The following is a 22,724-nucleotide window of genomic DNA, read 5'->3' as shown; positions in this document are numbered from 1 at the left end:
TCCAATTCTCATCCATTTTTTTTTGTTTTTCGGCTTCTTTGTTTGTTTTGTTTTACTGCTGCTGCTGCTGCTTCAGAAGTTTGGCTACAGTTCATTTTGTATGCTGCTGCCTTTGTGGTTTTTTTCTCTCATCTTTTTGCCCACTTTTTTTTTGGACCTTTCAATCTATTTTTCAGAATTTTTTTGTTCAAGATTCTAGCAGGTTTTTGGGTGCAGTGAACGAGAATCGAAGACGGCATTTAAATATGAAATGCAGGGCGTAAATGATTTTTTAAGCGAATTATAATGTCATTTTGTCCATTTAAAATGTTCTTGAAGGTTGCGTATTTTCCGAATTTTTTAGAGTTCTTGCCAATTTAAAATTATTTGTGTCCTTTTCAGATGGCATTTGATATATGAAAAATCGAGTTGTGAAATGCGATGATTGATGCTTAAATGAGTTTCCTTCCACATTCAATTATTTGAAAAATTGTATTTATGGAGCTTGTGTCACATTTCACTAAGGTTTTTCCCGGGTAAATATTATTAAAAACGCGAAATTGTTATTCAACAATGGGCCGCCTTATTAAGTTAGGCTCACACACACACACACGCTCGCAGGCACACACACAGGCGCACATAGTCAATCAACCGGAGACACGCACTTGAGCTGGGCAATGCAACTATTCAACCAAAAGACCGAAATAAAAATGCATTCTATAAAAATTTGCGAGTGCGCGAAAAAAACTTTTCCGCATTTTGCATGACAGCGGCGACAGCGACGTCGACGGCGACGTTAACCGCGGCAGCGACGTCTGCGTCGGCGGCAACGTCGGCGTTTTCGCACACACACACTCACTCACACTCGCACGTTAACGCAGAGCAAACAAGAGACAAGCGGCGATTGCAATTTATATTAATGCCGAAAAAATCAAACAAAACGCGGGCGATTGATGCCGCCGATGAATGTGCGTGAGAAGCACAAAAAAAGGACACACGGCGTATACTTAATATGGGTAAAATTGATTCTATTGCGTTGTTCGGGATTAACAGTTCCTTTTGGGCATACAAGTGTCACTGTTTTTAAGACTGGTAATTCTGAATTTTCTATGAAGTTATGTATTTTATAAAATTCTATAAGTTTTTGAAAAATTTAGTTCACGTTTTGTTCCTATTCACAATTTGTATTTTTAGCATGTAATTTAGTTTTGTTTGCAGATGCAACTCAATTATTTTTGAAGTTTGTTGATGTTTTGCAAATGCATTATTTGTGAAGCTCACTGTTTTTGTTTCATTTCTTGTAACTATTGTAACAATGCGTATTGATAAATTCAATTGTTGTTGTCATGTAGCTGATGCACTTTATGAAGAATTCGTGTTGTCGGCATTTTATGCGGCAAGGTTCTATTCAATATCGCTGTAAGCTAATTTATTCACTTTGTTTATGTTGCTTGGCCATTTATTTGGATATATATTTTGATTTTCGGCAATTGTCGTGTTTGTGTTTATCAATGGCAAACGATTTTCGCCTATGGACTGCGTGTAAATGGGCAATGCGCTTAATGCTTTACGATTGATATACGCGATCGTCGGAATCTGAATCTGAATCGGAATCGGACGCTACACCTCGGAACGACTCGGGCCGCGTCCGAAAATGCGTTCCGTTGCATATCGGATGCGTTGTATTTCTGCGACTGCCGAAGCCGACTGCAAAATTATATCACAACAACACGAAGACACCAGCACAGTGCCGAGCTGACGTCGACGTCGCCGCTTTTTTTTTACTGTGCAAAAACAAGAAAAACACCACGGAAAACACACACACACACATAGCAAAACTGCATACTGCAAAACTAGAATGCTTTTATGCGAGAGAGAGCAAAGTCCTCTCCGCTCATTGAGTTATTTCCACAGAGCGCAGTCGCGAGAACTTTAGGAGTAACGGGGTAAGCCGCACTCACACACAAGCCCACTTGGTTAACAAGACACACGGCGAGAGAGAGAGAGAGAGAGACAGGAGGAGGAGGAGAAGAAGAGAGAAGGAGAGAATGCGAGTGCACTGCAATAATTGCACTGCACTTCGAGTGCAGCGCGCGTTGATAAAAAAATTGCCAAGCTGCGCAACGAGCTGCCAAAATTTGAGTCCTCCCAAGAAGTGCAGCTCACTACTGAAAAGTGCTCTCGCTGAAAAGTCACTCAGAATCGAGCACTCACACACACACACACACAGGCAAACTCAACTGCACGCCTAGAACAATGCACACTAATGCACATACGCCCATTAATTCACCACATTTTTTTGTGTCGCTTTTTTAACGCACGCACACAAGCAAAAGGAATGCACTTCTGCCGCTGCGCTGCCGGCGTCACAGCAATTAGCTGGCTTTTTTTTTGGGCGAATTAACGGGGGGTGGGGTATAGGGGTTATGGTGGGGAATGGCAAGAAGAGATAAAGGATATATTAAATACTAAACTACAAAATAAATATATTTTGAGTATTAAGGGAATCCAGTTAAAGGTACACTTTCAGTTTAAATATATGTAAGTAAAGATCGAATATTGATGAGTTAAAAATGTTGTTTTCCTGATGTATAATTTCCTATTTGGATTAATTTCAATTTAAAAGGTTAATTCCCAAGACTGGCCTGATACAAAACTCACTCAAACGCATTAGCTCGCCAATATATTCGGCTTGAGAAACTGCATTTCCTGCTCATTGAAAGTGGCTCTCCTGTGGTGAGTTTCTCCTTCGGCAACTCAACTCAAGCGCGCCACTCAAGAACGTTGCTCTTTCTCTGTCACTCAGTGAGTTGCATGCTAATGAGCCTAAATGCTTTCTTACTTTTGTTTCCCCTATTTTATGTTTATTTTTTGGTTTTTGTTAAATTGCATGTATTGTACTTTTGGACAGTGTGAACTTTGAGTTGGCTTTGTTTGCGTCAAAAAATGTAGTTTTAAGTGATGATAAGTCACACTCTTTGACTGCGTTTTTCGGGTGTCTCTTCGGAAGTGCGCAGTTAGATTGTCCAAAATGGTGGAACGTGTTATTTGTTTTGAGTTTTTTGAGATGACTAATGCCAAATGGCAGATAGAGATATAGAACGATTCCCCAACTGCGCACTTTACTTTACTATCATTTATTTTGGATTTTTGGATGGTGTCAAAATCTTTGCACACACTTTTCATTTCACTTCCAGTTAGTGTCTAGTAGTACTAGTACAACTACGACACGAACAACGATGAATATGGCAATTGTAGTTCAGTTGTAAAACGCCAACGACCTGACTGACGCACGTTCAAGGTATTATCTCATATGGCAAGCGCGGGTGCGAGCGAGAAGGCATATCCACGCACACACACACACACGCATGCACACACGGTATGAGCGCATGCCATAAGAGCCCTTGCTCACCAACACCAACAGCGGATCCAACTGACACAACGCACAGAACAACAACAACAAAAACAACAACATTGAATTCAGTGACAACAATGAGAGCGCAACAGTTGCAAAGTCATGTGGCGAATGCTGCAAGCGAAGGCACATTGACTTCCCTCGTCTTTCCCCGCCCCCGAAACGCATCTTTCGATCGCCGATGTATCAGTTATGAAAAAAATACAAAATAATAAGTGTCTACATATAGATATCATATGGATTTAATAGATCTTTCCCAATGGATTTTGCCTAAAGTGTCTGACTTTTTATATGATTGTGAAACTAAAACACCTTTAAGAACTTTTAAAGTAAATATATATGAATTTAATGGCTAATTTATTTTGAAAATAAAAAATACTTGACCTGTTTAAATTGGCGACTTTCTACTGTTGGTACGTAGAAATTCCTTTGTTCATATAATATATATACACATATATATTATGTACATACAGATAGTAGATGAACACTTTTTTCGCTTATCGTGTGGCTTTTGTTTACATTTGAGCAACGGCAGGCCCAACTCGTTTTTCGTTGCCACACCAAAGTTATTGGGACATGCGATTTGATTCTGCTTTTACAACATCTTCAATCAAATCAGCTTCTATATATAAATTATCAAGCGTATATTATACACTTTTTTTTTGCAATACTGCCAGCTTGTTGATAATGCTCCTTAATCAATTACACTCGTTTTTGTTTTCGCTTATTTATGGGCGGGCAATCGCATTATATACATAAATTCAATACACTCGTTAAAAGTATCGAAGTATATTGGAAATTTCTTAGATTTTGCTATTGTAATTTGTTGCAACGATAATCGGTTATCAGTTCGCTTATTGCATTGCCGCAAGTGACTGCAATTGGAGCAAATGATTCAGCCGGGGCGTGTTCTTTGTTGTTGGGCATTATGTGGCAAGCGGGATTTATTCGAATTGCCTTCAATCAAAACCAAGAATTCTTACGAAAGTTCTCAGATAAAGACAGCGGCTTACTTTCCAGTAAATTTAAATGCCCAACTCGGGATACTTTGGAAAACAGTAATTACATTTATGAAATACTCCTTATCAAATGGTGTGCTACAAAAGTTTAGATTTATATTTTCTGCATTTATATCAGTTACTAAAAGTGAAATGATATTTCTTGCGAAAGTTTCAATTTAAAGGTTAAATCTATGATTTATTTTAAAATTTCTTGATCAATTCACTCATTGCTAATACTTAAAGCCGCTTGAAAAGCTTTAGAAAGTATTTTTTACGCCGCCAAATTCGACAGCAGATCGCGTAACGAATGCGACATATCACGTATACGCATTGTGGTGCCAGTTGGCAGTTGGCAATTGGCAATTGCACTCTCAACTTGAATTCGCTGTATTCTTGGCACTTTTTGCTTCCGCATAAAATGTCGCACAACAAGTTGTTGCCGTTGTCGCCATATAGACGTTCAGCCGCTTAACCCACAACTACCCGCTAGCCTCTTAACCCCTTACCGCCGGCGGACGCCTTTTACCGTTTCAACGCCATTTTGGTAAGACCTCAAGGCGAACTTGTCTCGACTCTCCAGCCTCATTCATTCTTTAAGCGTGTTTATTATGCTGGCAATTTCGTTACGTTTGATTAGTGGCCGGCAAATGGCAGTTGACTTGCAGCAGCAGCAGCAGCAGCGTTTCCATTGCGTTTTGCAAATAGTTAACTGGATTTTTCTACTATTATATCAAGTCGATTTTTCGTATTGTCAACCTTGGGTGAGCGGAGTTAGAAATTGTGCACTTGGCTGGCTTGTCAATCGAATTCGCATTTCAACTGCAAATTTATGGCACACGATTTGCACATTACAGCTGCCAGAACACAGAGTTCAGATTAATTAAACTAACAAAAAAACAAAAATAACAAAAAATAGAGGAAAAAATGTGGGAATAAAATAGAGTGCGAAAGTATGGGGAAATAATACGCAAACGTATTAAAATTCATGCCATTGAGCCAAAGTCTAATGCATTTTCAATGTATTTTTACAAGCAGTGTGCTGAATATTTATCGATTAGATGTCGTCTCTGCCCAGTAACCCCTCATCATCAGCACCCCCGCACCCTATCCCCTCCCCCCTTTGCTAGTCATCCCTTGTGTCTGCTGCAGACAAAGACGCAGAGGATAAAACGGAAGTACAGTTTGTAGTGTCCGCACAAAAGCAATTGCCAAGGAGCTAAAAACGCCACAAGTGCCACAAGGAAAAATCCAAGCAGTTTTCTATTTTTCACTCCTGCTGAGCTCAGAATGTATATACAAAAAAGTGCAGACGTCATTTCGCCTTTTTTCGGGCATAGAAGAAACCAAAGGATGAGTTTTTGGTGCAAGGAGCCTAAGTTCTTTTTCATGTAGGTTTATTTTTTTGGGGCGGTTTATGCCTGGGGACAAAATCTGTGCCACGCAAATTAAATTGCTTGTCTATGATTTCAGGAGCTTTGCAATATGCACATATCCCAAGATTAAATGGTTGAACTGGGAGAGGGGAAAGCCTTTCTTCCTAACAACAAGTTGTCGACAGATGACAACTGTTGCTTCGCGTGTTTGGCAAAAATCGCGGGTGGTTGGATTGCAAACACATTGCAAATCGCCGAAAGTGCCGCGACTGGCGCAGCAGCCGGAAAACTCCCTACCCCCATATCTCTTTACCCCCCTGGAAAAATACATACATATTTACGTGAACCGAAAACGAAACCGAAAAAACCCGGCGGCGACTGCGTTGTTAGAACGTGTGAAGTGCTTTCTTTGCATACTTTTGTGCGTTGTGTTGCCGGCATTTGTGTTGGCGATGCTGCTGCTCCTTTCGCTCCTGCCACTTGTTGTGCCCCCGTGTGTGTGTGTGAGTGTGTACTGCGACTTATGCAACAAGTGCGCTAGTTTGTTGTTGTATAACGATGTTACAAAGTCAACACACAAACGTCTGCCACGTCGTCATCAGTGTCGTAGCAGCATGTTTTGGTTTTGTTTCGCTCGCTCCCTTGACTTTTGCCTCGAACATGTGTTTGTCTGTGTTTTTCGGTGGATTTTCTCTCCTTGAAGGTGGTTTGGGAATTTGGGGTTTCTTTTCCAAAACCATAAAAAACTTCTCGTACAAGCATACAAGAATGCCGTATACACCTTGTCTTGAAGTTTTTGGGTATTGTGTGCATATTTTAAGAGTGTTCTGCCAAGTGTTTTTACACAATCTGTCGACGAGTCGAGTTGTGTAAGTTTTCCTCTTGAAGGTTTTCCTTTTTGGGTACGAGGATTTTTCGTTGCCCTTTTCAATGTGTCGTTTGTTGTGTAAATTGCCACCTAAATGGCTTTTATGGTTTGCAAGTTTGCAACGAAAGTTTGGAGAGAATTAATAGATTTGCATATGTGTTGAGACGTTTTGAAAGGTAAACTATACCCTCTGGTATAGTTTTTGGGTAAATTGTTGTTGCAGCACGTTAGCTGTGACTAAATTGTTTATATGAGTGTGATAATTGAATTATGGAAAATTGGTTGAGTAAAGTTTGCAGAGGCTTTTAAAATATTTTTACTTGGATAAATCACTACTATTCATTGAAGAAATGTAACTAGTTATTATCAAAATCCATTCAGGAATATTAATAATGGTATACAAGTATTGCATTAATTTTTTATTAATTAAGAAAACATTAAAAAATATTTGTTTTTTTTTTGACAAGTCTATTTAGATCCATTTAAAAGTACCATCGATAATAAATAATATTTTTAGACTTTGCTTTTATTATGTTCTATTGTTTAGTTTCCAGTGTGAATATAAATAAAAGGTTTACACAACATTTAGTTTAACAAAGAGCTAGACACTGAGTTTGTTTAGATTTTCAGGGTATTATTTTCCATATATTTAAGCTTCATTAGATTAGGTTTCAAACTGTAAACACCGAGTCCATTCAAACACAACTCTTTTGAGTGGCGAATGAATGGAGCTCTATGGAATAAGTTTACCAACTCACCTGCTCATTGCTCGACATCTCGAACATGCAATTAGCACCAAAAAAAGGGTAATAACTTGGCTGCTTCATTCAGTCAATTCAATTAAGCGTTAACACACATATGCCACACTTATCATTCGCTCCGTCTCTGTCGAACGGCCTCGTGTCGTCTCTGTCTGTGCCTTCGACTCGGTGTATGCAAAATGGCTGTGTGATCGCTTTAATTAAATGCCTACACATAAATTATCTCGTTGCACTCGACGACAGAGTCTTTAATTAAATTTCCACAAACACACACACTCGCACACAAATACACGAACCTTCACAATTCGCGACCCACAAAAGCGCACAACACTTTTCAAAGCGGTACAAGTGGTGGTAAGTTGAGTCAATCAAGAAAATCGCGAGAAGGCAACCAGCAACAGTTGGCGCCAATTGTTGCTTCAATCAGTGGAAATCAAGTTGAAACTCTGCCAGACTTCCGTTTCATTCGGATGTGCGATTTGGGCACCTGAGTAAGATTGGATTTTTCGGAGGCCCTTGCTGCCGAATTCAAAGTTGTCGTCCTGCTGGTGGCTGCTGCCAAACTCACTTGTTGCACAATGCCAACCGAATGCCGACGCCAAATGCACGGGAAAATAGTTGTGCAGTCGCTGCTGGCGCTGGCTGCGCAGCCATTGCCTTCCCAGTTTTCCTTTTCGCAGCAACAAATTCGACAAAAATGCCCGATACACCCACCAAACTACGAGACGGAGCCAGACCAGCCAACCGAGTGCAGCCAAATGTTGCTGCAAGGACCCAAACCCAAGTTGTCCCCACCGCCACCACCGCCGCCCCCCAAATGCCATTCAAACTACACTGCACACCCACATCCACACACACACACACACCGATACTAACACTCACACAGACATAGATAGTACGTAAAAGGGGGTGGTGCAGTGGGTGGTGGGCTGCCTGGCTGGCTGAATGGCGACGACGTCAACGAAGCGACGAAACTTTTTTCGAGCACACGAAACTTTTTCAGCACGAAAATCAAATGCAGCAGCAAAATAACGAGGCAGCAGCGCAGTCGACGCCGAAACTCAGACTCAAAGCTCACCCAATTTCCCACTTTCCCGCCACCTAAAAAACACCGCCCCCCCTCCACCCCCTTCTCCAACCACCCAACAGCCACCTCCTCGGCAGTCAGCCAGCTCAGTTGACTACATTTTTTTTGTTCTCTCTTTTTTGTGCCATTTTGTTTTTGTGTGTTTTGCTGTTTTGCCTTCGCTACTCTTCCCCCACCCCCTAACTCACACAGACACACACACACACACACTCTTGCCTACATATAATGTGCAATTTTTTTCTGCAGTGCATTTTGCCCAATGTCCTTAGCGCCATATTGGCGCGCTCTAGCTCCTCCTAGCTCCCCAAAAACCCCCCACCCCTCCTGGAAACCCACCCATTTCGCATTAACTTTGTGCTTTTTCGTGCTTCCGCTTCATTTTTTCCTCTCTGGCGAAAAAAAAGACGAAGGAAGCCCAAGCTCGGAAAAATGCAGCGGGAAAAAATGTTGGCCTGCGTCTTGTCCGCAAAATGGGGGGATGGGGAAGGGGAAGTGGGAGGGGGTTGGTCCTGCGAGTCCTGGCCATACCTTGAACCCAAGGCAAATTCTCAATCAATCCCCATCCCACAAAAGCATCCAAAGTCCACCTCAAGCTTACTGACTTCCTGGCGAGAACCGGCCGGTTGACCAGCATCAGCACCCATCTGCACGGCGAGAAAATCCTATGCATTTTAAAATTATACTTTTATATGGGCCATAAGTAACTACTTCATTCATTTGTAACATTTGTAGACGCTTTCAACTTTAATTCGACCTACATAATTCAGCACACTGAGAACAAGACCATTTAGTTTCTTAACAAAATTTCAACTATAAAACAAAATTAAAATTGAAATCATAATAATAACAAAATTATTATGTTTTCTTGATCGTAATATGATCATCAATTATGCGATCTTGAATTATTACCTATTAAAAGTGTTACTTAAAATTTTCGACTATATTCAGATTCTTGTAAGTATAATTGATATCTATTATTTTATAAAATATTTTCTCTGTGCACTTACCATCCCACTTTCGAGGAAAAAAAAGAAACCCCCAATTGAATGAAAAAAACGGGCGAAGCAAAGAAGAAAACCGGCCAAAGGCAACCAACCAAAAAATCTATTTTCCAATTTCTGTGCACCCAGAAAACCGATGTTGGGTGGCTAAAATCGGGAAAATTGTGGGAATGGATGCGATGGGTGGCTCAAATGCACCGAACTATGGTCGGGCTATCTGCCTCCCTTTCTACCTCCGCTCCGTCTCTTTCTGGCCATATTGCCCTCTCGCTTGCGCCGTGTTTCACCCACTTGTGGCGCTTCCTCACACACAAGCACTCGCACACACACACACCAATACGATTTTGGCTGCCTCACACGAAGGACCAAGGACGAAGGACGATGGCGTCGCCCGGCGACTCCTTCGGCGCTTGCAGCGTCATCCTCGCAAAATACAACAACAAGTGGATGAGGATGTGGATGTGGATGTGGCTGTGGATGTGGCAGTGGAAGTGGAGAAAACTCGTAAAAATGTAACCTAAAAACCGCCGGAAAAAATTCAACAAGGCAAAGGCAAAGCGCAGAAAATAAAAGGAGGAGGAGGAGTAGGAGCAAAATAGTTCGCCCGACATTGGAAAGTAGGTGGAGTGCTTATTGCGTAGTCCATGAAAAGCTGGCCAGGATTGGATTGCCCACCCACAGCCACCCCCCTCCACGCACACACACACAAACACACTCACACACAGGCAGACGCGACGTTGTCCTCGTCGCTTGTTGCATCCTTCTGGCATAAAAATGCCTTCTTACAGCCAAAGACGGTGGGTGGAAAATCCGAATGGAGTGGAGGAAATGGTGGAGGCGGGTGGGAAAATGGTAGGAAAAGCCAACGCCGACAGCGGCGCCTGCAACGCTATTCTCCTGCTCTTTATTGTTGCTTGTTGTTGGCGTAATCGAAAGATGCGTTTGGCAACGTGGGCGGCGGTGGGTGGCAAATGGTTTGGGCCAAAACCCGACCACTACATAGAGACACGGTGCGCGGAGGTGTGGGAATGGCCCACAATATTGCCCAACACCTGCTGCTTCTTAATACACCAACACACACACACACACACCCGGAAACTTTCTGCGCTCTCTTTCAGCTGAAAAAAAATTATATATGTATATATATATATATATGTATGTATGAGAAGCTTGTTGCTTTCGGCCACCACTAACCCTCACACCCCATCATTATAATGCATCTCTTTCTCTTCTATATATTCGAGATTTTTTCCTCTATTTATTTTAGTTTTTTTTTTTTTTGTAAATAAAGGCAAAGGAAAAGTTTGGCTTTTTAATATGTTTACACCCCATCGGATGGCGGAGGGAGGAGGGAGGGGTAGTTTTCCAGGCAAACAAACTGCATGGAAAGGAAAGGATTCGGGTGAGAATTGCGGAAGGAGCGAAGGCAGCGACTGTGCAACAAGTTAAATCCCTGTTGGGGTTTGTTTTCTGCTGGATAACTTTTTCGCAAGAAAATATAAGCTTAGCAAAATATTTGCCTGAGCTCTTTATTGCTGTATTCAGATAGATTGCATTATCCCACGGAAATCTTGCACGGCAGCAATCGAGGTGGGGTTTAGGCGCAAAGGAAACATTCAACTTGGTTCAGGTATATTGAAAATATTTCTATTTTTCAAGTGTCTAGTTATAAAAAGCTATTTTCAATTATAAACACACTCCTTATAGCTTTAAAATCCCCAAATTAAGTACCTTATATTACCAAATTTATGTTGGGAAAACGACCACGTCATTTACTTTTGCAGAGATACCTAATAAAAACTCACTTTAAGCCCCCTGATCCCCAGACACATTTCCGCCCATAACCGTTGCCATCGAAAATTACCTTTATGCAGCTTATATAATTTGGTTAGTGTAATCTCCTTTATGCCGGCGCTTGGCTTCGCATACAGATGGCTGGCCAAGCGGGCACGGACACACACCTGAATCCACAAGTGGATGGGCTCCCATTACAATCAAATGAAACTCCACCACTGATTCACTGATTGAGCCATTGCCAACAACAGTTGGGTGGGCAAATGGGAAATGGGAAATGCAACAGGCGAGATTTCCCATCAACACCAGGCCACCCAAACCAACCAAGCCACCCAAACCAACCGAACCACCCACTGACCCACCAGAAAACTGCACCCACCCAACCAAAACCTATGCCAACCAACGACGTCTTTGTCTTCCTCTTCAGCTTCGATCAGCATCGTTTTTCCGGGTGGCATGGGTGGTTCGGTTTAGTTGGGTGGGTGGTTGGGTGGTGGTGTTGAAAAAAAATCTAGGAAAAAAAGTCAGAAAAAGAAATGCAGGAAAATTCGTTGGCGACGAAAATCGGCCACAAAAACAGTCGAGGCAAAACGCTCGCTGCTCGTTGGCTCGTCCTTCGGTTCGGCTTCGTTCGTTTTCCCAATTGTTGTAGTAGATTTTCCTGCTGTTTTTGTGCTAGTTGCAGTTGTAGTTGTAGTTTTCCCTACCACCCACAAAGCTGCCTTTTCGGCAAACGCATTCGGCACTCATCGTCTGCAATTTTTATATTGTGCAATATATTTCGTAGGGATAACGCCTTCCCCCAACCACCCACCATCCTGCGCATGTTTGTGTGTGTGCGTGTGGATGTGAGAGTGTGTGTGAGTGTGCGAGTGTGCGTGTGCTTAAGTGCGCTTCGTTATCTCCAGCAGAGCACTTCGTTTTGGGGGCCCCTCTTAACCCATGTTGGCTAGAACTAACCCGAAACCCAGACCCCCAAAACGCCAGACACCCGTGCACACATACATAAATATATATCCGTTATATTTCTTTTTTTTTTTTATTTCTCCCATTTTCGTCCTGGCTTCTTTCACATTTTGCTGCAGCTTCGTGCAGCGAGGACAACGAAGTCGTCGTCGCCGTCGCCGTCGCCGGAGAGCCGAGCAAAAATTGTCGCTGGAAAAATGTGCTAAGGGTTTTCCTAGTGGGTCGGAAATGTGAATGGTGGGGAGGGGGTGATGAAAACCACTGGAAGTGGTGCTGCTGTCTCTGTGTTTGTGCGGGAATGTCAACTAGAAACAAGGACGATAAGCATTATGGAGCGCATTGAGGAAGTAATTGAGTGCACGAGACAGGGACGCAAGGCAAGGACGATGTGTTTGTGTGCTGGCTGGCGAGGAAAAAAAATACACTTACACCTATACCTACATATATATACATATATATATGTGTGTGTTTTGTACATGGAGAGCGGCATTTGTACATATATATATATATATACATGTAAAGCCGCCCACTCGCCCAGCAACAACAAAGGGCATTTAACATTTTAATGGGGTTTGGGCTTTGGGTTTTAGCTTGGATCGCTGGCAACGTGCTAAACGTGCTCAAAAACCGAAATGAGTGTTTTCAGGCAAAAGGATAAGGCCGCCAGGAGCCAAAGGAACATATATATCCAAGGGTGACACCAGGCCAAAGAAAAAATAAAAAGAAACCAAAAAAAAAAGGCTCTGCAATTTATGTTAATTTTCCCTCTGTGTGTTTGGCCAGACTCCTAGGTGTTTTTTCTTAACGCGAACATATGGCAAGGGCTTGAGCCCAGTCAATGTTGATTAGGTCTGGCTAAAGTCAATTTCAGGCCAAAAGCGACTTTGCAGGCTTGCAGGCACTTCATTTGCCGTTTCCACGGGCCAAATCCCATTTGTGGCCTTAATATGAACGATGGGGCCGTCGAGGGGTTTGGAAAATCGCAACGAAAAAGTAAAATCTGCAGTTTGAAAGCCCCCCAGTATACAATATAGATAGTATAATATCCGGTGGTGCGATGCTTAAGCCACCTAGCACAAAAATTATTCTGCTTATTGGCTTGGGTGCTTTTCATCAGCGCCTTTGGCTTTCAACGGATTTTAATTGGATTGCACTTGCAGGTGGATAGGGTTCAATACAGGTGAGAAAGTATTAAAAGGATAATAGCAAAAGGATAATGGAAAACGTACCGTTTTCCTGTTTTTTGCGACTATAAGTATCAGTATTTTTATCAAACATTCGAAATATTGGTCCAAATATGGAATATCATACCTCGTTGAGTTCGTAATTAAATTTCCAATCGAACTGTGTTTTCAAAAAAAAATGAATTTTTTTTTCACATTTTTTGTAATTTTTGATGATAATTTTGGATATTGGCCGAAAATCGTTTTTCTGGTTTTTGCGACTATAAGTATCAGTATTTTGATTACCGATTAAGATTTAGGAGGTATACAATTTTCCAAAAATATAAAAACTTTTCCCTGTTTTATGCTGAAATACACATTATGCTAAATAAGCAGAATTGGATTTTTAAACTATTAAAAAAATATATATATTTTTCATGTTTTCTGAAGAAGGCACTGCCAAAACTCACCCACAATGTGCAACATATCCTTGGACCATTTCAGAAGCTCCCTTTTGATGAGCCGACGCTCTTGCAGACATCTCACAAATGAACAATCGGCCATAGTTTCCTATTTTTGGGGATATATTGGCGATATTGTTAAATCGCAACTGTACCTGCAATAAACAAAAGCGAAAAGTCAACACAATTAGCTGGAAACGGCAAACACAAAAATACGTCGAAAAAAAAAATGAATACGAAAAATTTCCCCAATGGAAATGAGTGTTAATTTATTAAATCTATAATGCGCCATATAAAATTTCATTTACTGTTGTTGTTGTTGCCGCATTTTCGAACGCTACGAAATGATTAAACGAGTTTTGTTTCAAGGTTATCGCGAAAACACACAAAACCTGTTGCACTTTAGATTTTTTGTTGTTGTTGTTGTTTTCGTCATATTATTTCATATGCTGAAAATTTATTTATTTTTCTTGATTTTGTTGTTGAATTCTTGCTAAGCCACCGGTCTATGGTAGTTGTTGTTGCAGTTCTAGTTGCCGATGTTGTTGTATTTTGTGGTTTTTTTGCTCATAGTATTGGTGGGGCTTTTACTATTCGGGCAGCTACCAGTTTTTGATATTTCCTAGTTACAAGTACAGTGTGCTCTGGTCAAAGATACCATAGAGGTTATAAGAAAAATATTATAAAAAAATATAATTTATATGTTCCAAAGTTAAGTTCTTAATCGATTTATATTGGTTTTTACGCTGGAAAATAGGTCTCTTAATTTTGAAAATAAAATACCAATTTGATGATGTGCTAAATTTTATATATTTAATTTATTTTTTAAATTTTATTATTTAAAATATTGTTTTAACCGTAAGCATTTGAATATAGTTTCGTGAGCATTTTTCATTTTGATTCGCATTTGTGTTCTAAAACTCACTGCACAATTGAACAAATAGACGGCAATATTTCTTGCTGTTTAAGCTGTCTATTACATTAATTTATTCAAATGCCGTTGTCGTTATTGTCGCTTTGCATTAAATTAGTTTTGTTTCATTATTAAAAAGTCGTAAATTGCGAAACGTGTTTGGGATTTCGCTATGAGTTTGGCTAACTCAATGAGTCCCACTTGGACAGCAAATCTCTAATGAGATGCATCGGAACTTTTATGGACTGCATTCCCAATTCGGGTAATTTTCAGGCAACTCAAAGGGGTTTTTTTTGGTTTTGCCATTTTCCGCTTCTGTTTTGAAGGCCTATGAATGAAAATTCCCCAACCTGTAATTGCCTGTTGGCTGATAAATGATTAAATCTGATAGGATGCAATTTGAGGTACTGCCCGCCGCATTTTCTTTTCTTTAGGTTTTTCCTGTTCTCCTTTTGGCCTGTGCTATCTCTATGACAGCCACTAAATTTTCATGTTTACCTCGACGGATATTTGCCTACCCGAAAACCGAAAAAACCGGCTTAGTTTTTCCAGCCCCCTTTCGGTTGGAAATTACAATAGCAGAGCTAGGCAGTGGCTGGCTGGCAGAGCTGGAAAATGTAATTGAGATTCTAATATCAGATAGCAGATAGCAGATATGCTGATGTTGGCTTACATGACCGGGCCGAAAGCAGCTGCCATTTGCGCTGCAATCTGCGAGGCGCAGTAGTAAAACTGGTAGCCCAAAGAGCGTTTTCAAGATGTTTACGCTGATGAAAAATTACTCCAGCTGCCATGGCCAAAGGCGGGCAATGCCAAAGTTAGGCCCATCAGCCCAACAAACCCAGCACACCCAGAAAACCCAACAAAACCCAGTAAAACCCAACAGTGCAACCAATACCAGAACCCATGCAACAGCAGGTTGGCGTGCCGAGCAGTAGCTTTGTGGGCGTGTCAACGGAGCACGCGGCCGAACAGCAGCCAACTGATGATGGACGTTGATTATGATGGACGTTGCCGGCCTACCAAGAAGAACAACCACAGGAGCCACCAGCCCAAGCAGTCGAAGAAGATGAACAGAAGCTTCGAAAACCGGCAGTAGAGCCTGCGAGCAATTTGCCAGGGTGGAGCAGCACAGCGAGAAAATATCATCAACAAAAAATAAATGGTGAAGTGTTAAAACCTACATCTAAACTATACCAACTGCTCATGAAAAATCAACAAGCTGCATTGAATTTCCTACAATCCTTGAATATATATTAATACACTGCGGAATATTTAAAACTAGTTTTTAAATTTATTTATATCATTACATAATTATACCTTTATTTATATAAAACTAATAAGCTTGCTATTTAATGTAGCCATTATTAAGCAGAAAGAAAGGGAAACCCATGCATTTTCCATGCTAATGAAATGCATTCTTTTCTTCTGGTGCACGAAACGAGCAAGCGAGATGGTAGATTGAGCGATTCTTAGGGCCAGCCCAACGCCTTCTTTTTGGTATTATTTTAAGTAATTTTCTAATTAAAACTAAATCGAGTTTCCCTCAAAGGAAATGCCAAACATTCCCTGGCATATCCGTTGATACAGCTGGGCCTGTCACACACAAATATGCAAAGTCAATGCTTATTTTGAGCTCTGCGGCTTCCTGCCTTTCGCATCTAGCTGAGAATCGGAGACAGGCCCAAGACAGTCGTCGGAATGGGCTGGCTATAACTATCTATCTATATATATACATATATATATATGTGAGATGCATATATACGTGTTACAGATACAAAAGCTAAGGGGAATTCATTCAGTCGAAAGCTTTTTATAATAAATGCCACAAGTATCTGGTGGCTGTCGGTATTCGTATCTCGCTCGCCTGCATTTGATTTCATAAATAAAACAAAATATCAAGGCCGCCCTGCTAGAAGCTAGAAACTCGTAGCCATAGCCATATAATATGTATTGCACTGCTTTGGAATATATGGAATACGAAATCACAAAAACACTAAAAAATGGCAGCAATTGATTGGCTGGCCAAAGGTTCTGCTCTATTCAGTACTATTCAGTACTATTCAGTACTGTTCTGTTCAGTTCTAAGACACGACCGATCACAAAATGTTGACTAGAACAAAACGAGTTAATATCAATTGGATTGGTTTTGGTTCAGCTCGGTTCGGCTGGAATGGGATTGGATGTGATCTGGGCACAAAGTGCATTTTGGCTAACCAGTTTGGACCGACTGCAATCGATTCTCATTAGCTCAAAGTTGCAATTGAGGTGTTCAATTGGCCCCAAGACTTGGGCCAAATTTTCAGCCAATGTTATGGCCTTGAAATCGTTTTGCCACTATATATTTTTTTTTTTCTATTGTTCCAATTGCTGGAGATGCTTTGCATGCCTGAAAGCCTTCGCTTTTTGTTATTCTAAATACTCAATTTGCATAGCAATTTTTTACACTCTTTTCGCCATTCATATTCATATCCAATCGATGAATTTATTACTAATTTATCGTTTTTGTGGTTGCGCGGAAAAAGGCGGAAATAATCGCTTACAATTTACTATATTTTTTATTATCGCCCCCAAAGTGTTCTCATAATTTTATTAATTATGTGCTGTTTGTTTTTAGATTTACTTTCTAGCAAAATTGTTTTGCGGATTGCATGGCGGTTTGATTGCATGATCTGTTTATTGTGATGTTGTGATCGACCTTCGCATAGTAAAATGTATTAATTAAGTGCTTTAAATTGTGCAAATATGTTAATTTCGCTTAATTTGAATGGGAATAATATGTTAATCAGCGTGCAAAAAACATGAGGTAGCTGGGCCTGTCTTAAGCGAAATATTTAAGGGGGCTTAACGTGTTTAGGGAGCAAAAGGGGAATTTAATTCTTTCTTGTTTTCCGGTTTTCCCTGGTTACATTTCCCTGTATTTGTATCTATTAAATGTGAGCAAAAACTGGCAGAACTAAAACTAATTTGTTTGTATGCCCGGTAGTATGAGTAATATTAGCCGGCAGTGGCCATAAATCTTACTTATCTAGCCTCAAAATATCCGCTGACCCTGGAGTTGATATCTGCCGACTAGCAGCGATGACAACTCTCACCTGTTGCAAGTTTGCAGGTTGCTGCGGGCGTGTGCAACAAGTGCAGGCAGCGTGTGCAACATCGACTAACTAAGGCGAGATGAGCACGCGCCACAACGGCAACACAATGACAGGAAGATCGAAAACGAAACCAAAGTCAAGTTGTTGGTTAGTTAACTGGCCAACTAACTGGCTAACTGGCTGCTGGCTCAGTTATAGTAACACACATTCGCTGTTGCCTCGCTGCAGTCATTGTATGCAGTCAAGCGCATTTCCATTTCTAACGTTGATCTGCGATCTGCGGCACAGAGTCAGAGCCCCACGACTCCACACCACACCACACCACACCACACCACACCACTCCACTCCACACCCAACAACCACTCCATTGAGCCTGGTTAGTAAGGTCGAGCCTGCCCCTCGTTCATGGCCCAGCTCACCTACAAAAACGGCCAAGAGAAAAAAAAAAGTGGAAAAAATAAAAACCCGGCAACAACTGAGGAAAGACAAGTTTCGAGGCGGCTCACCAAGTCTTGCCATTGGACTTGCTCTTGGCTTGACTTGGTGTGGCGTTGTGGCCATTGGCTGATTTATTGTGCATATGGGCAGTAGATTGCACTTGACCCCAATGAAGTGCTGCTGTTGCTGTTGAGGTATTCAAGCCGTAGCCGAAAGTGCCAAAAACTTAATTTCCTGCCAACAGAACGCACAAAAAGGCACAAAACTTGGCACAGAACTTGGCAAAGTTTGCCGTTGACACTGATTGCATAAACGGGTTGAGTACGCCCTCCGGAGATGTTTTTAAATCAAATAATGAAACAAGAGGAGAATTGTTGGTGATGCTGCTACTGCTGCTGCTACTGCTACTGCTGCTGCTACTAGTGCAAAACAACAAAGTGGCCTGGCATCCGTGTCTCTGTGGGTGAAATGAAGTTAAATGCCGCTCAAGGATGCTAAATGTGCCATGTCGAAATGTGTTGTCTGTGCATTTGTATGGAACTATTTGGCTGCCGGCATTGTGTGTGTCGGTGCTTATTGTCCCTATCTACTTCGTTGTATACCCGTATGTTTGTCTCTGTGTGTGTCTGTACATAACTGTTGCATGCCGATGAGCAACAGGAGCATTGTCCCTGCCCCAGCTGCCCCAACTTCCCCAGCTGCCACAACAGCTCCTACAGCTCCTGCTGCTCCTGCTACTGGCATGTGGCACATTTTCGACATGTTTTGTTGAGCATTTTGGCAGCAGAAATAGCAGAAAAGCAGCAGCGACACTATCTGGCTGCTCCTCGTTGCCCGTTACAATCTGCAGGAAATGTGAAAATAACGTTACGAAACTTTTTCGTTGCAATATGCGCAACAGGAGGCAGCAGCAGCAGCAGTAGCAGCAACAGCAGCAACAGCAGCAGCAGGAACATCTACAGCAGAAGCAGCAGCAATGGCAGTTACCAATACAGCAGCAGCACCCACAAAAAAGCCACCCCAAACCCATGAGGACTTTGTTTTTTGCTCTGACTTTGCTTGTTTTTTGGCTGCTGCCATTGGATGGTTGGGTGTGGGTTCGGGTGGCTGCTCCTCCTCTCACCTAAACACCCAGCTCTCTGGAAGTCTGTCTTCGTTTTCATTTTATTTAGTTTTCACCACCTCCACCTCCACCTTCCACCACCCAAACCCCATTTCATCCCATTGCCTTCACATTTCCCATACCGACTCTAAACTTTTTTTTTATTTTGCACTATATATTTGGGTACAACGACTTGTTGCTTTGTCTGTGTGTAGCATGGGTGTGGCTGCTTGTTTACCAACACCAGCAGCAGCAACTAAACACCCTCTCACATAGAACACAAAACCAAGCCAAACCGAAGCAAAAACACCCATACGCCCCGTATGCTGGTTACGTATACGACCTGTGCCACGTCGAGTGTCATATGTGCTGCTGCTTGTTTTATGATGTCAGTTTCGGGTTTTATTAAAACTGCCTGAAGATATATGCGATGACTTCTTTGGCTGCCTTCCCGCTCACCTTCGACCTTTGCATTGCCACCTGGCTAACCGGCGATGCAAATGCACTTTTTTCATAAATATGTGAGCAGGCCAAATGCATCACATTTGCGTTTTTATATATATTAAAGTTGGTCGCCTTAGTACCGCTTTTTGATGTCGCCATATGCGTTATCGCTATTGCATTTTATAATAATAAAGGAGTTCTTCCGGTTATGCATAAATGTTATTTTAATTTTTATTTGACAATCTACACAACTAACTTCATTTTACGTTTTCTTTTGAGTTTTATATTGTGCTCTTCTTTAAGTGATGTAATATTTGCTAGTGCTGATTACTATCGCTTTTCACTTCCGCTGCTTTAGCTGCTACTTAAACAACAGTTTTTATGGATTTATGACTTCCTTCATTTTTTTTCGGTGTGATTATTGCTTTTCTCGCCGTTGCATCGCTGCCGTCTCTTCTGCGGCCGCCTTATCAATTTGCGAAAATAAAAAGACTTTGGGTTCCCCGATTCGCAATTCGCGATTCGCAGCGCCGCTTACGAATTGAGGTCACCTTCAAAATTATCAAATTTCGCCCGAAATGATTAACTCGACAAACACGAAAATGTCCGACCCCTCGGAAAAGCCCTCGTCTCGAAATTGTATAAAGAATAAAAAGCGGCAGCAGCAGCAGCACTACACTCGCTCGTTTGCCAGCAAAAAACCTTATCTTTGTTACACAAAAAACAAAAAAAAAAGAAAGGAAAACAACAAGGCGACGATGTTGTTGATGATGATGAATTTGCCCTGATTTCGACACAAAAACAAACAAACAAAAAACAAAAACCAAATGGAAAACTGCAAGACTGAAAAAAAGAAAGAAGAACGAGAGAGGCGTTGTAAACTAAAGAAGCGAAATAGAAACAAAAACAAAAATTAGATAAGACGAAATTGAGTCGCAGGCCGACAAAGCGACCAGAAGTTTTCCAAGCAATTCGCGAAAATAAAAAAAAACAAATGCCACAAAAATGTGACAAAAAACGAGCAACGAAAAAAAAACGTGGAATTATGAACAGTGCAGCAAAGTGCAGCGCGTGTGTGGCCTCGCTGTTGGAGGGAAAGAGAGGGCGCGATTGCGGACCGGAGGAATAGGAAAATATTTTTTTTTTCAGCAGTTGTCTAAATAACGAAGCCAGAAAGCAAACGAACTAAATTGCTGAAAAAATGCAACAAAAAAATAGAAAAAAAAACAGCGATGGCGGAATGAAAATAAACGAAAACGTAACAAAAATCAATTGTCGCCAACCAAACGTCAATACAAGTGGTCGTGCGTGTTGCCCTCTCTTTCTGCCCCCGCCAGCCGTCCTTGTCTAATTGTTTGGGTATGTGTATTTCGTGTCCGTGTGAGTATCGTCAAAATTCAGCCGCAATTGAAACTATTTGTAAGCCGGAGGGAAAGAGGCAGAGTTGAGCGAGTTCTATGAATTTAATTGTTACGTCGTCAGCGGCAAAATAAAAACAAGCAAGCCGAAAAAATAAGCAAGTACTAAAAAAGAATTTTATGTAAGACAATATTCGTGCAATTCAGAAGTTTTATAACAAAGGTTAGAATTTAGGATTAAGTTAGTAAAATGGTACATATGTAAAACTTAAGTGATCGAAACATTTGCTGTTGAAAATAGTGTATATATCACTTAGTTATAAAAGCATAATAAATAAAAAAAAATAAATTTAATTTAATTTATTTAAATAATGACAATTAAAAAAAATTATTGCAGTCATTCAAGTTTAAACCAAAAGCCATGCTTTGAATTCCTTTTTTATAGTTTATTTGTAAATCCCTTCCATTTTATTTCTTCAATCCAACCTATTGCCACTTAAAATATTAATTAAGATAACAAGTTAAAAAAAAAAAAAATTATAAAATTATAAAAACACAATCAATGCAAACCATATTGAAAAGTGAAATATCATAAAATGGCTCCGTTTTCTATATATCTAAAAAATAGAGGCAAACGTGTTTGTTTTCAGTAAATGATGCCACAAATAATTTGCGAAAAAAACGCTGGAAAATATGAAAAAACTGGTATGCAAGTATAAATAAAAAAAAAATGCGAAAATATTTGTCCCGCGTTTTTGTATTTTCATTTTCTATTTTTCGCAAATTTGTTGTATTTCTGTTTTTCTCTTTTTTTGCGAGAACAGTTGAATTGATATTTGCGAACGTTGTTGGCCAGTTTTTTTTTTTTTATTTGTTGCTGCCGACTAGTTTTTTGTTTGGAATTTTTTTTCGTTGCTGTGCAAAAGGTGATAAGCTCAAGGACAATATGGCAGTTTGGCATTGCCGGTGCGCTGTTGCTGCACTCGCCTAAAAATTGTTTGTTCAATTGTGTTTATGCATATGGAAAATATCGATTTTGTTTTTGGACAACAATGCGGGGGGAATGCCAAACGCATTGTGGCCGTCACACAATTGGCTCTATTAAGGTCGCTGCGCTGTTTAAACTTTGCAGTCGCTTCTGAGAAATGAGGAAGCCATCATAATCATCATAATTGACCAACTCCCATTGTTTTCCCCCACCTGTTGCCCCATGTCTTTGCAGCTTTTCTTTTCGTACGGCATTTGACATGGCCAAAGTTAAATTAAAAACATTTATTTTCGCCTCCCCCGCACCAGTCCTGCTCCCCCGCTCCCCCTGCTGTGCTGCTCATTTTTCCCAATCCGAATCCTCGTTTGGGACACGCCTTCTATGTGGAGCATAGCCCAATCTCCTCGGCCAGCTAGAAACAACAACTGCCTGTTGCACCACCTATATACTTCCAGTGCACTTCCAGTGGCCCCACCACCCAACCGAACTATATAAACTATATAGTGGGGCGGCATGC

At 41.0% G+C, this 22,724-nt stretch overlaps 1 protein-coding gene across 1 annotated transcript in view; it reads right to left on the bottom strand.

Annotated features, from left to right (window-relative positions):
* The window catches only part of LOC6537679 (mushroom body large-type Kenyon cell-specific protein 1), a 68,264-nt gene that overhangs the window by 41,398 nt on the left and 4,142 nt on the right, over positions 1–22,724 (bottom strand). Inside the window, exon 2 of the mRNA XM_002098188.4 lies at positions 13,879–14,024. Within this exon, the coding sequence (XP_002098224.3) occupies positions 13,879–13,972 (94 nt within the window). The 5' untranslated portion in view covers positions 13,973–14,024. The remainder of the gene's footprint in view (positions 1–13,878; positions 14,025–22,724) is intronic.

Source organism: Drosophila yakuba, chromosome 3R (genome assembly GCF_016746365.2).
Source record: "Drosophila yakuba strain Tai18E2 chromosome 3R, Prin_Dyak_Tai18E2_2.1, whole genome shotgun sequence".
In the NCBI taxonomy this organism is placed as follows: Eukaryota; Metazoa; Arthropoda; class Insecta; order Diptera; family Drosophilidae; genus Drosophila; species Drosophila yakuba.
Note: the sequence above shows the minus strand (reverse complement) of the source record. Positions and strands in the feature narration are given on the sequence as shown.